The sequence below is a fragment of the Drosophila biarmipes genome, chromosome 4, assembly GCF_025231255.1.
Source record: "Drosophila biarmipes strain raj3 chromosome 4, RU_DBia_V1.1, whole genome shotgun sequence".
In the NCBI taxonomy this organism is placed as follows: Eukaryota; Metazoa; Arthropoda; class Insecta; order Diptera; family Drosophilidae; genus Drosophila; species Drosophila biarmipes.
The window spans coordinates 642,447-654,998 of NC_066614.1; the positions used below are offsets into that span (position 1 = coordinate 642,447).

A 12,552-nucleotide genomic window follows, 5' to 3' on the forward strand; every position below is an offset into this window, starting at 1 on the left:
TATTTTTCTATTATATTGGGAATATAATTTTTAATATTTTTGAGAATTTAACGTATAAATTAATAAAACTCGGACGACTCTAAAATATAGCTGTCAAAGAAAAATAACGAAATTATTCTTTTTAATGTCACTGGAGCCAGCAAAACTCCCTAAAAATTTCACATGGTGTTACTAACGTTGATTATTTTTTATAACTGCAAAGGTATACAAACTGATCGTTCGGACATGGCTACATCGTCTCGTCTAGTGATGCTGATCAAGAATATATATAAAATTATTTCTTTCTTTTTTCAGACCATTTTTTGACATCTTTATGTTAGAATAGTCCGATTTTTATTAAATTGAATTTGAAATTTTTAAAAATATTTAAAATTATATTCCCAATATTGTAAGATATATGACAGCTATGTGATATTGTCGTCCAGTTTTAATAAAATTTAACTTAAAACTCAGAATTTTTTAAAAAATGTTATTTCCAAGCTTAGAAGGTTATATGTTAATACGGAAGATTTAATTTATTCATATTTTCCGACTAATTTTCCGATAATTTCTATGGCAGCTATATTATATAATCGTCCGATTTTGATAAAATTTAATTGGCAATTCAAAACCAATTAAAAAATGTTATTTTCAAGCGTAGAAGGTTGAATGTTAAAAAACACCAAACATATAATTTTTATACCCTTGCAGATGGTATAATGATTTCAGTCAGAAGTTTGAAACGCAGTGGAGGAGATCATTGATCAGCGTCACTAGACGAGTCGATCTAGCCATGTCCGTCTGTCTGTCCGTTTTTGAACAAACTAGTCCCTCAGTTTTTAAGCTATCGGGCTGAAACTTTCCCAAAAGTCTTCTTTCTATTGTAGGTAGTATATAAGTCGGAACCAGCCAGATCGGACAACTATATCTTATAGCTCCCATAGGAACTATTGGGGAAAAAATTAAAAGAAAAATTATATCTTCGGTGTTTTTTAACATATAACCTTCTAAGCTTGGAAATAACATTTTTTCATTAGTTCTGAATTTCGAATTAAATTTTATCAAAATCGGAATACTATATCATATAGCTGCCATAGAAACGATCGGAAAATTGATGGGAAAATAATACATAACAAATTATATCTTTGGTGCTTTTTGACATATAACAATCGGGAAAGTAGTGGGAAAATATATGAAACAAGATAGGAAGTTAACTTCGGCAAGCCGAAGTTTGTATACCCTTGCAGTTATAAAAAATAATCAATCATTTTATTAAATTCAATTCGAAATTCTTAAAAATATAAAAATTTATATTCCCAATATTATATGATAATATGCCAAAAAGCCCCAAAGCTATAATTTGTTTCACATTATTTCCCACCAATTATGCGATCGTTCCTATGGCAGCAATATGATATAGTCGTTCGATTTTGATAAAATTTAATTCGCATTAAAAAAAAAATGTTATTTCCAAGCGTAGGAGGTTATAAGTTAAAAAACTCCGAAGATATAATTTCTATATTATTTTACCACTAATTTTCCGGCTGTTCCTATAAAATTTAATTCGAAATTCAGAATTAATTTAAAAATGTTATATCCAAGCTTAGAAAGGTATATGTTAAAAACACGAAAGATATAATTTTTTTTAAATTTTTTCCCCCGATAGTTCCTATGAGAGCTATAAGATATAGTTGTCCGATCCGGCTGGTTCCGACTTATATACTACCTGCAATAGAAAGAAAACTTTCGGGATAGTTTCAGGGCGATAGCTTTTAAACTGAGAGACAAGTTTGCGTAGAAACGGACGGACAGACAGACGGACATGGCTGGATCGACTCGTCTTGTGACGCTGATCAAGAATATATATACTTTATTGAAAAACGGATACGTCTCCTTCACTGCGTTGCAAACTTCTGACTGAAATCATTATACCCTCTGCAAGGGTATAAAAATTATTTACTAAAGTTGATTATTTCTTATAATTGCAAGGGTATACAAACTTCGGCTTGCCGAAGTTAACTTCCTTTCTTGTTTTAAATACTAACGTTGTTTTTCTAAGATCGTTCGTTCACGAGATTTATTTCTTTAGACTCAAGAGTTAATCCAAGAAGTTAAGCTTAACTTCATTCTTTTATAACATGTATATAAAATCATTTTTCGGGTTATAGGTATGTCGTTGTCACGAAATTAGCAAATTGGAGAAAAGGTGAATATAAATGTTTTCACTTAGACTGTTAAAGTATTATCTCAAACCTGTAGTTACGATGACATTCCAAATAACACTTGGAATGAATAAAAACTTGGCTATTCGGAGCTGCCGCACTAATTCTCAACAAGTTTTACTTTACACTATCACAATTTTTACGTTAAGGGATGTCGACAATACTTTCCGACCTTGTTTATCACTACCATTTTCAAAATTAGAAACAAATTATGTTTGATTAACAGTAAAAACTCATATTTTGCTTTCTGCATTTAGGAATTTGATAAGATACAGAAACCAGGGACTGTAAATATGAGTTGGAGTTATTTGTGGTTTTTATGGTACATGGCCTACGCGAACTTTTTGGGATTTCGACCGCTCTACCTCTATACGAGGATATTCTTGTAGTGGCAGATGAGTAAAATAAGGAATATCTGTGTGCACGGCCTCGATTACGGTTACGGTTACGGTTACAGTTACAGTTACGGTTACAGTTACAGTTGAGATATCAAAGTTGCGCCCAGTAAACAACTACAGATAACCTGGCGGCACGCGAGTCATAGAAAAACTAATTTGGCCGCCGCCTCGGCCAAGTATAAATATGACTGTTGCTGGGGGTTCAGACACGTCTCGTTTAGAAATAGAACTTGTACACAAAAGTGGAGTCGGCTTGAAGTCGAGTCATCGCCGTCGCCATCGTCATCGTCCTCGTTGGCTCAAAGTAAGCCAAACGTCTTCGTTCCTGGACTCAGCGCCAAAACCTTCGGCAAAATATCTTCGTCCCGTCTTCGGGTCCTCCAGCACCAGCATCTCGCTCAGCAGCACGGCTCCGTTTCCACGGGTTTCAACGCTCTCTCTTAACTTGCTCTTAGCCAGCAAATCGGACAACACCGGGATGCCGGTGGGGCAAGCACGAAATAGTTGTAGTTAGAGGGGCCTTGGAGGACATCACACGATCAATGAGTGGCCTGTTGATTCAGTAATTACCTGGGACATAAACATTGATCCTCTGTTGTGGTTACAACACGATGACAGCGGCGGCGCAGGTGACGGGGAGCTACCACCAAGTGAAGTGCTCGCAGAATATCTTGCTCCTAGGGACTTTTCAGGCGACGATTTTATAGTTGGTGTGGTTATGGGCTTAGTATAAGTTGTTTTTGATGTGTTATTGAAAGTCCTTTAAACATAAGGCCGGAATAAGGCACACGTTACGGTGTCGCGATATATTGATTATGAAAACTCATTAATCGCCTATTTTCGGTGTAACTTCCTCCAAACAGCCATGGAGCCAAACTGATTTATTTTATACTTGGATTTTCTCTTTCTTACTAGCTTAAATTTTTTTAAATTTACATCACAATTTGTTACCCGATACCTTTACCTATTTTTATGCCCAGGGTTTTCACTAAACTATCGGATTTCCGTTTTTCGCAACTACAGATATTTATGTTCCTCCTCCTCCTTATTTAGGGTATATAAAAATATAGTTTTATAAAATTTGGAAGTATTTCGAGGATCTCCAAAAATGGACTATAAGATTTGTTGTTTCAATCGACCTAAATGTATACCCAGTTGAAAAAATCTCCCATTATTCTGTTGTTCTATGAAATTGTAATGGCTTAATTAGTGGTGTTATACAACTATACTACTTATATTTTAGTTTACGTACAGTGACCTACAATAATTTCCGTATCTCTCTTCAGGTTTAATCAAATAATTACAATTATTGTTTTTGAAAATTGTTTGTATTGCTATAGGTTTATCCTGATTTTTGTGTTGGTGTGTAGTTGCATGAGAATGCCACGGCATGAATATAGCCAGTTTTTTGTAAAGTGCTAGCTGTAGGGTATGTGATATTCCAAACTGTCTGTTCCGGTGTCAGTGTGTATTGAGTAAGCATTCAGGGAATGTATTTTGTAGCTGTGGGAATGTACTCTTTGTCACGAATTACTTATATCGGTGTAGCCCGAAAACCCAATTCTTTGGTCTATATGTTTAATTAAATAGCTTTCTTAGCTGTTAGCTATTAATACAATTAAAATTACTTCTTTATTATATACAAAAATAAATTTGTATCTTATCGATCCGTAGCCTCTGTCGGATTTTTTCAAGTCTTCCCGCAATCCTCACTCAAACCTACAGAAGTGTATTTCTTTGAAAGATAAAAAGCATATTCTGATACAATTTTTTATAATACGTTTTTGAGTTTCGTTAGTACTTGTAATAGTTGTATAATAATTCTTCGTAATTTATTTATGTGGTTTTGTACTTTTGATTTCAATTTTGCAACACTTTTTTGTTGTATATTATTTTTTTTGTTTCATTTTTCTAACATAAAAATTTGTTATGGTTTTAGCGGTTTGTTCTCGTTGGTCGGCTTTTATGTTGGTTTATATCAAATTGGTTGTTTTAATTTTCTTGGCCTGTGATGAAGTTGATGGTGTTATTCCTTGTCGGTAATGTGTTAAAAAATGAGAGATTTAATGGCATCTGTTCTATTGCTTTTATAACTAAAAGATGGTTGAGTTGAGTTGAGTTGAGTTGAGTTGAGTTAAGTTGGGTGATTTTATCTCTTGTTACGGATTCTGCTTTTATGTTAAAAACGTTTTCTGGTCTATTGTTTTTTTAAATTATGATGATCTGTAATTAAACGGAAAGAAAATAAAGGGTTTTGTCAGACTTTTAATCTGATTAAAGCCAAACAAAAATGAAAATGCACAAGAGTAGAACACTTTGGCAACGCAATTCGTTCGTTCTTTAGACCCTCTCGATCAATTAGATTCTTTAGTTAAGTTAGCTTAATTGTTTAACAATCCACAGTCATTTAATATTTTGCTTATGCACATTTGATAAAATAAAAATGCTCCGCGAGGTCAGGACGATCCGCAGTCGGCTGTTCTACTCCATGGAATACTGCGTTTGTGAATGCCGCATCCAAAATAATTGAGAATAAAAATCATCTTCCCAGCAATACGTTGTTTGGGAAGCTGGAGAATGGCGAATCCAGAGCGCAGAAGGGAAAAGGGACAGGCGGGCCCCGAGTGGGAGAATGACTGGGAGTCAGCGGTGTGCTTATTATAAGATAAAAATTGTGTGTGTTAAACAAAAAGTGACAGCAGCGGCAGCGACTGCAGCGACAAAGCGACGGATGTGGATTCAGGTCCTTGCACTCTGCACTGGACGGGGGCCAGTGCAGCGCCGGCGCTCTCGGCAACTGCAGTTGCAAGCCAGTTGTTTGTGCACTTGCAGTTGCAGTTGCACACTGGAAGCAATGCTAGTACAAATTATTTTGAAAATCAGCGCAGCCCTTGTGACGCAACATTACTGCCAACAATTAGGCGGCTCAGAAAGGTGTTAAAAACAATCAAGCGCGTCAAAATAAGCAGCCTTACTCTTACACGGTTAGAGCTACTTTACGCGGAACCGTTTCCAATCCAGAGGGGGTAGGTGTTTCATGATTTTTTTTCGAGTGCATAAAACTGCATGCTGTCGGTGCCCACAGACCATTCGATTCCGAGAATGTGTGCGAGCCAAATATGTCTGGCCCATGCCGCGCTTCAGATGCGTTTTCGGTGCATCATCCCTTACGCCACCCCCTGATAGCTTTCGCATCGGCAGACATGCGAGGGGCAGCAAGTGCTGGTCCGGCTGCACTCGGCGTTGCTCGTCGGCTCCGAGTCTGGCTCCGGGTCCGGTCATCGCTGCACTTTCCGCAGTAACATCCCTTATATGGCGGCAGGGCGGCAGTGATGACCGCTGCAACCACCCGGTGAACCACCCCACTTACCCCACTGCCGCCTGGCTGCAACCAAAGCAGACCAGGTCCTGGTGGGTGGTATGAAAATTTGTTCATGATTTAATGTCTACTTCAAGGCCTCTCCAGCACCTCCTGGCCGGCCCCAGCTCCCACCCCTGCTCTCACCTCTGTCCTCGTCCAGCCATCTCCCTTCCTCTTCATGGTTACCGACTGTTTCTGTCTAGCTTGGGCTGTACATTTGTGGATGTGCGTGTGTGCAATCGGGATGCATTTCTGGTCACGGTGCAGCAGTATGCATTTTAATGATTATGTGACGTCCTTATGTACACACGCATACATGTGGGCAGCTCGCAAAGTACATACGCAGCCGGCGAACACTATCGAACCCCGACTGATTTTAATGCGTGTACATAAGAAGCCTGAGTGCTGCTGCATGTGCATTTTTATGTAAAGTTAGTTGCCACCGCTGCTGTTCAATCGATTTTAGTCTGAGCTCCAACCGAAGCATATCGATTTTCTCCACTCCTGTACATGAACTGGCATCAATCAGAAGTGAGACCCTTGTTTCGAGGCTCTAAGCTGCAACTAAGGGCAAAAAATGTGCATACTTGTATTCATTAGCAATCCAGGTCTACTCGTATCTATGTAGGTTGTAGCAGAAGGTGAAGTTCAAATCTTACTGCCGAGAAATTATACATAAACCAAAGGTAAAAGAAAACACCGAAATCCTGAGCACCTAGCGCTAATTTTAAATACTTTTCAAGTGGTAGTAAATAATTTTGTAGCAATAATTTGAAAACCCGAATTAGATACAAAATGAATCACCTACTATGTCTCCACAGTGGACAACACCTAGGTAAAGCAGCACAGATTCCAGAATAATCCATGCAAATGTGCTGATAAGGCGACATTTGTTCCGACCAGGTGGATCGGGTTTCAAGTTGGGTCCGTTTTATTAACACAATGTAGATTTAAGTACTTGTTTTATTGTGCAGCAAAACCCTCCGCACAGCAATCTAGAATCTTACGGCATCTTCGCATTTTCGTTATTGTCCAAAAACGATAATTAAATAGTTTCTATGAAAAATTGAATTGAATTGAATTAAAAAGAATTGATTTTATTGATGATATTTACATTCAAAAACTTTTAAGTATTTTCGGGGAAAAAAGTGTGCTAGGATCAAGTACAAGAAATCTTCTACTAGGTATATACGGCGCATCAAATATACAGTGTTAATGGCGAGTCGTAAGTAAACTTATTACATTAATGTAATTTAGGTATGTCTCTTTTATTATAATTTCCTTTTCCAATATTTATTTCTCTTACTAGCATATAATTGCAGATGAAAACACTTTATAGGGTCGGAAACGCGTATACAAATTCATACAAAGAAATAAATTTGGTTGGTAAAATTTCCCAATGCATTAGTTGAATTTGAAATTTTTTAAAATACAAAAAAACGTATTTCCAAGCGTAGAAGGTTATATGTTAAACAAGAAAGGAAGTTAACTTCAGCAAGCCAAAGTTTGTATACCCTTGCAGTTATTAGAAATAATCATCGTTTGTAACACCATGTGAAATTTGTATTCATTTTTGCTGACTTCAATAAAAAAATATAAATTCTTAAAATTAAATTAAATTAAATTTTATTCCCAATAATATAATAATAATATGTCAAAAAACACCGAATCTATTATTTGTTTCATATGATTTTCCCTTCCATTTTTCGATCGTTCCTATGGCAACTATATAATATAGTCGTCCGATTTTGATAAAATTTAATTTGAAATTCAGAACTAATTAAAAAATGTTATTTCCAAGGGTAGGAGGTTATATGTTAAAAAACACCAAAGATATAATTTTTTCATATTATTTTCCCAGTAATTTTTCGATCGTTTGTATAACAGCTATATGATATAATCGCCCGATTTTCATAAATTTTAATTCGAAATTTAATACAAATTAGAAAATGTTATAGCGTAGGAGGTTATTGTTAAAAACCACCAAAAATATAATTTTAAAATAAATTTCCCAAAAATTCCTATTGGAACTAAAAAAAATTAGATGTCCGATCCGGATCGGACAATAGGAATTTTTGGGAAATTTATTTTAAAATTATATTTTTGGTGGTTTTTAACAATAACCTCCTACGCTATAACATTTTCTAATTTCTAATCTTATATGCTACCTGCAATTGAAAAAAGATTTTTGGGAAAATTCCAGCACGATATCTTTAAAACTTTGAGACTAGTTTGCGTAGAAACGGAAATAATAAAACGACCGTTATATTTTGCGTTCAGAAAACATAAACTGAAATTGGATGTTTTTTTAATATTTCTGTAATTAGTTTTTAGTAATAATATTACAATAGAATAATTATAATATAATATCATTTTTGATCAACAAAGTGTGACACAAACAAATACATTTTTAATTGTTATTTTCTTACATATTTTTCTAGTTTTTAAAATGAAATAGCTAAACATTTTTTAAACCACGACTTCTTTGGATTCTGAAAAATTCGACATAACATAATACAAAGCCAACAATATTTTTTTATTTTATTATATGTAAAAAGTCAAACGACAGACTCGCTACAACCTCCATTACATCTGTAATTGTATACCAAGTGTATTGAAGAGCACATTATATGTGCCTTCAAAAATGTATACGTAAATGCATGTGTATGAATAAACTCATAATTGGCATATATGTCTATACATATAGGTGCATGTGTGAGAACGGTCATAATGGTGCATTTTCGCTCTGTGGCAACACGCTCAAATTAATACTTATAAATTAATAAACACGTTGCGCGCATCTTCCCCTGTCTCGCTCTTTGCTTATGTACCTTTACCTATGTGGAGTTCTTATATATACAGAGAACATATATATTGAACACCAAACCAGATTGAACAGATTACCAAACATACAAAAAGCTTAGATTATAAACATTATTCTTTCAAAATTTAGTTTCAACATTTCTTAGTCACAAATAACAACGTTACACTAAATTGGATGGATTGATGATAAAATATGTATCCGCTTTCCCATTCAGAAATGATATAAAAAGTGTAGGCGCTACAGATTTTCTCGGATTGTAGGCGATAAAGTGGGCATGGCACCTCGCTGAATCAAACTTGCGCTGACGGCTTTAGCTTTTATAGTTTTTGAATCTGAGCGTTCAAACGGACAGACAGACAGACGGAAATGCCTAGATCGACTCGGCTAGTGATCCTGAGAATATATATACTTTATGGGGTCGGAAACGTTTCCTTCTACCTGTTACATACATTCCGACGAATCTAGTATACGCTTTTATTCAAAGAGTAACGGGTATAACAAAAACACTACTTAACGAGGTTTGAATATAGTGACGATCGCACCTTCAACAAATAAAAGTTCTGATGTCCACTTTTGTGACGAACATGTAATACACGATCTACTAAATAAATACACATTCTACTGTTACGGCTCGCCTCGCTAAAATCAAACAATTAAGCAATGGCATATTGATTGCAGAAGTCCCCCAAAATGTTGTTTTGCGTATTACTTTTGAACGGAGTCTCCGACTCTGACAGTTGAGGGGTCATTGAACGCGTATTTTTAGTGAGAATACAACTAGGTTCATAGGATGTATTTATTTCCACCGGCCCCAACAGATTAAATTTTCTAAATTTTCAATTTTACACCTTCACTGCTCTTTTTCCCAACGGTGTGTATACAATTCGTTTATATTTTGCAATATTTTTCGATTGGTGTATCAGTCGAAACATTTGGACGATTACTGTAGATTTTCATTTCTTCGTGTATATATAGTAGTCGCCTTGGCACACCCTCCTGGCAAAAAAGCAGTTTACTGTATTTTATGGTTGTCATCGGAAGGATCGGAAAACTAATGTTAAAATAATATAAAACGGCAAAAAAGAATCGGTACTATATATAAATGGAACATTATCTTAACATTTTTGTAATAATTGTTTAATCGGAAAACTATCTTTATACAAAGTCGTTCAAATCTGTTTTTGTCAAACTTTCGGGTTTTCCCCAAATTTATAAAACAAACGTTATCCCACCTTTTGGCTTTCTTTCTTGTCTAGAGGTACGCACGTAAAGAAAGTGGCCTGGAGGCCATTTTTAGTGTCGGTTTCACAACGAAATACAAGGTTTTTACCCAATCTTAAATGTTCAAATTAAAAACGAATTGATTTATAACCCAGCCTATTAAAATCTGTGAAGGATGGCTACCAACCATTAGACATCATCGCGCCCATGTACAGTGCACCGATGCAAGCAGCCGTGAAATGTGTAAATGCAATTTGTTTTGCATAAATAAATGCTAAGTACAAAAAACGCAGCTCCTTAGTGCGTTGGTATTCATGCATGCGCCTACCTTTGTGTGGGTATATACTGGAAATAAATACGCGTACATAAGGATTCACTTATATAATGTTTACATTTATGGGACCTTCTTGTTTGTTTGCTGTGACCATTGTGACTGTAAGGTAAATTGGGACCAAACCGACTAGTAGGGCCTGTATGAAGTACAAGGCAAGAAAGGCAGTTATAAACCCTTGCAGATATAAGAAATAATTAATATTAGTAGCACCATGTTACATTCTTAACGATTGTTGCTAGCTTCAGTGATATTAAAACAAGAAAATAAGCTTACTTCGGCAATCCGAAGTTTGTATAGCCTTGCAGTTATAGGAAAGAATCAACATTAGTAACACCATTTTAAAATTTTAAATATTGTTGCTAGCATCAGTGACATTAAAAAAAATTATTTCATTATTTCTCTGACCATTTCTTTGACAGCTATATGTTAGATTCGTCCGATTTTTATTAATTTTATTTCAAAACTCTTAAAATATAAATAATAATATTCACAATATTGTAGAATAATAGGTCAAAAACCACCGAAGCTATAATTTGTTTCATATTATTTTTTCATTTTCGGATCTTTCCTATGACAGCTAGATGATATAGTCGTCCAATTTTTTTAAATTTAATTCGAAATTCAGAACATATTAAAAATGTTATTTCCAAACGTAGGAGGTTATATATTGATAAACACTAAAGGTATAATTTTTTTAAAATATTTTCCCCGATAGTTCCTATGAAAACTATAAGATATACTTGTCCGATCCGGCTGTTTCCGACTTATACTCTAAATGCAAAGAAAGAAGACCTTTGTGAAAGTTTCAGCCCGATAGCTTTAAAATTAAGAGACTAGTTCGCGTAGAAACGTCTCCTTTACTGCGTTGCAAACTTCTGACTTAAATCATTATGCCCTCTGCAAGGGTATAAAAACTCCGAAGCAATAATTTGTTTCATATTATTTTTGTACCAATTTTCCGACGCTATATGGTATAATTATCCGATTTTGATAAATTTAAATTCGAAATTCATAACTCATTAAAAAATTTTATTTCCAAGCGAAGGAGGTTAAGTTGTTGAAAATCACCAAAGATTTAATTTGTTTGCCGCAGACCGATTTAAAGTTTTTGCCGTTCGCGGGCATACAAACTTTTTTTTAAGTTAATCAATAGGTATTGGTAAGACTAATACATTTAAGAAAAAAATTGTTCTAGCATTAAAACTTTGGCCAGGAGAGTTTTGGGCCTTTTGAGGTCGTTAGAGTGCGTTTAATCGAAAGGTATTTATAAGGAAAATACAATTCAGCAAAAACAAGAAAGGAATTTAACTTCGGCAAGCCGAAGTTTGTATACCCTTGCAGTTATACAAAAAATTCAATAATTTTATTAAATTGAATTCGAAATTCTTAAAAATATAAAAATTTTTATTCCTAATATTATAAGACCATATATCAAAAAGCCCCAAAGCTAGAATTTGTTTTACATTATTTTCCATTAATTATCCGGTCGTTCCTATGACAGCTTTATGTTATAGTCGTCCGATTTTAATAAAATTTAATTCGAAATTCAGAACTAATTAAAAAATATTATTTTCAAGCTTATAAGGTTATATGTTAAAAAACACCAAAGATCTAATTTTTATTTCATGTTTTTCGACTAATTTTCCTATTGTTCCTATGGCAGCTATATGATATAGTCGTGCGATTTTGATAAAATTTAACTCGATATTCAAAACCAAATAAAAAATGTTATTTCCAAGCGTAGGAGGGTATAAGTTAAAAAAACACCGAAGATATAATTTTTCAATATTATTTTACCACTAATTTTCCGATTGTTCCTATGGGAGCTATATGATATAGTCGTCCGATTTTGATAAAATTTAATTCGAAAATCAGAACTAATTTAAAAATGTTATATCCAAGCCTAGAAGGTCATATGTTAAAAAACACCAAAGGTATAATTTCTTTAAATTTTTTCCCCGATAGTTCCTATGGGAGCTATAAGATGTAGTTGTCCGATCCGGCTGGATCCGACTTATATACTACCTGCAATAGAAAGAAAACTTTTGGGAAAGTTTCAGCCCGATAGCTTTAAAACTGAGAGACTAGTTTGCGTAGAAACGAACGGACGGACAGGCGGACATGGCTAGATCGACTCGTCTTGTGACCCTGATCAAGAATATATATACTTTATGGGGTCGGAAACGTCTCCTTCACTGCGTTGCAAACTTTGG

The 12,552-nt window shown here is 34.8% G+C and overlaps 2 protein-coding genes across 12 annotated transcripts in view; both read right to left on the bottom strand.

Moving 5' to 3' along the window:
* The window catches only part of LOC108035799 (uncharacterized), a 33,865-nt gene extending 27,132 nt beyond the window's left edge, over nt 1-6,733 (bottom strand). For 4 of the 10 annotated variants that reach the window (XM_050887039.1, XM_017111543.3, XM_050887038.1 and 1 more), the window contains exons 1-2: nt 5,027-6,733; nt 3,170-4,822 (exon numbers count right to left, since the gene is read on the bottom strand). The gene's annotated coding sequence lies outside the window, so the exon portion shown is untranslated. Of the gene's footprint in view, nt 1-2,024; nt 2,128-2,232; nt 2,328-3,169; nt 4,823-5,026 lie in introns of those variants that run through there. The other 6 variants (XM_050887034.1, XM_050887032.1, XM_050887035.1 and 3 more) reach the window with 6 other exon arrangements.
* LOC108036003 (transcription initiation factor TFIID subunit 3) overlaps nt 1,687-12,552 on the bottom strand; it is a 101,544-nt gene continuing 90,678 nt past the window's right edge. Inside the window, exon 9 of one of the 2 annotated variants that reach the window (XM_050887018.1) lies at nt 1,687-1,705. In XM_050887018.1, the coding sequence (XP_050742975.1) occupies nt 1,702-1,705 (4 nt within the window). In that variant the 3' untranslated portion in view covers nt 1,687-1,701. Of the gene's footprint in view, nt 1,706-12,348; nt 12,365-12,552 lie in introns of those variants that run through there. The other variant, XM_050887021.1, reaches the window with a different exon arrangement.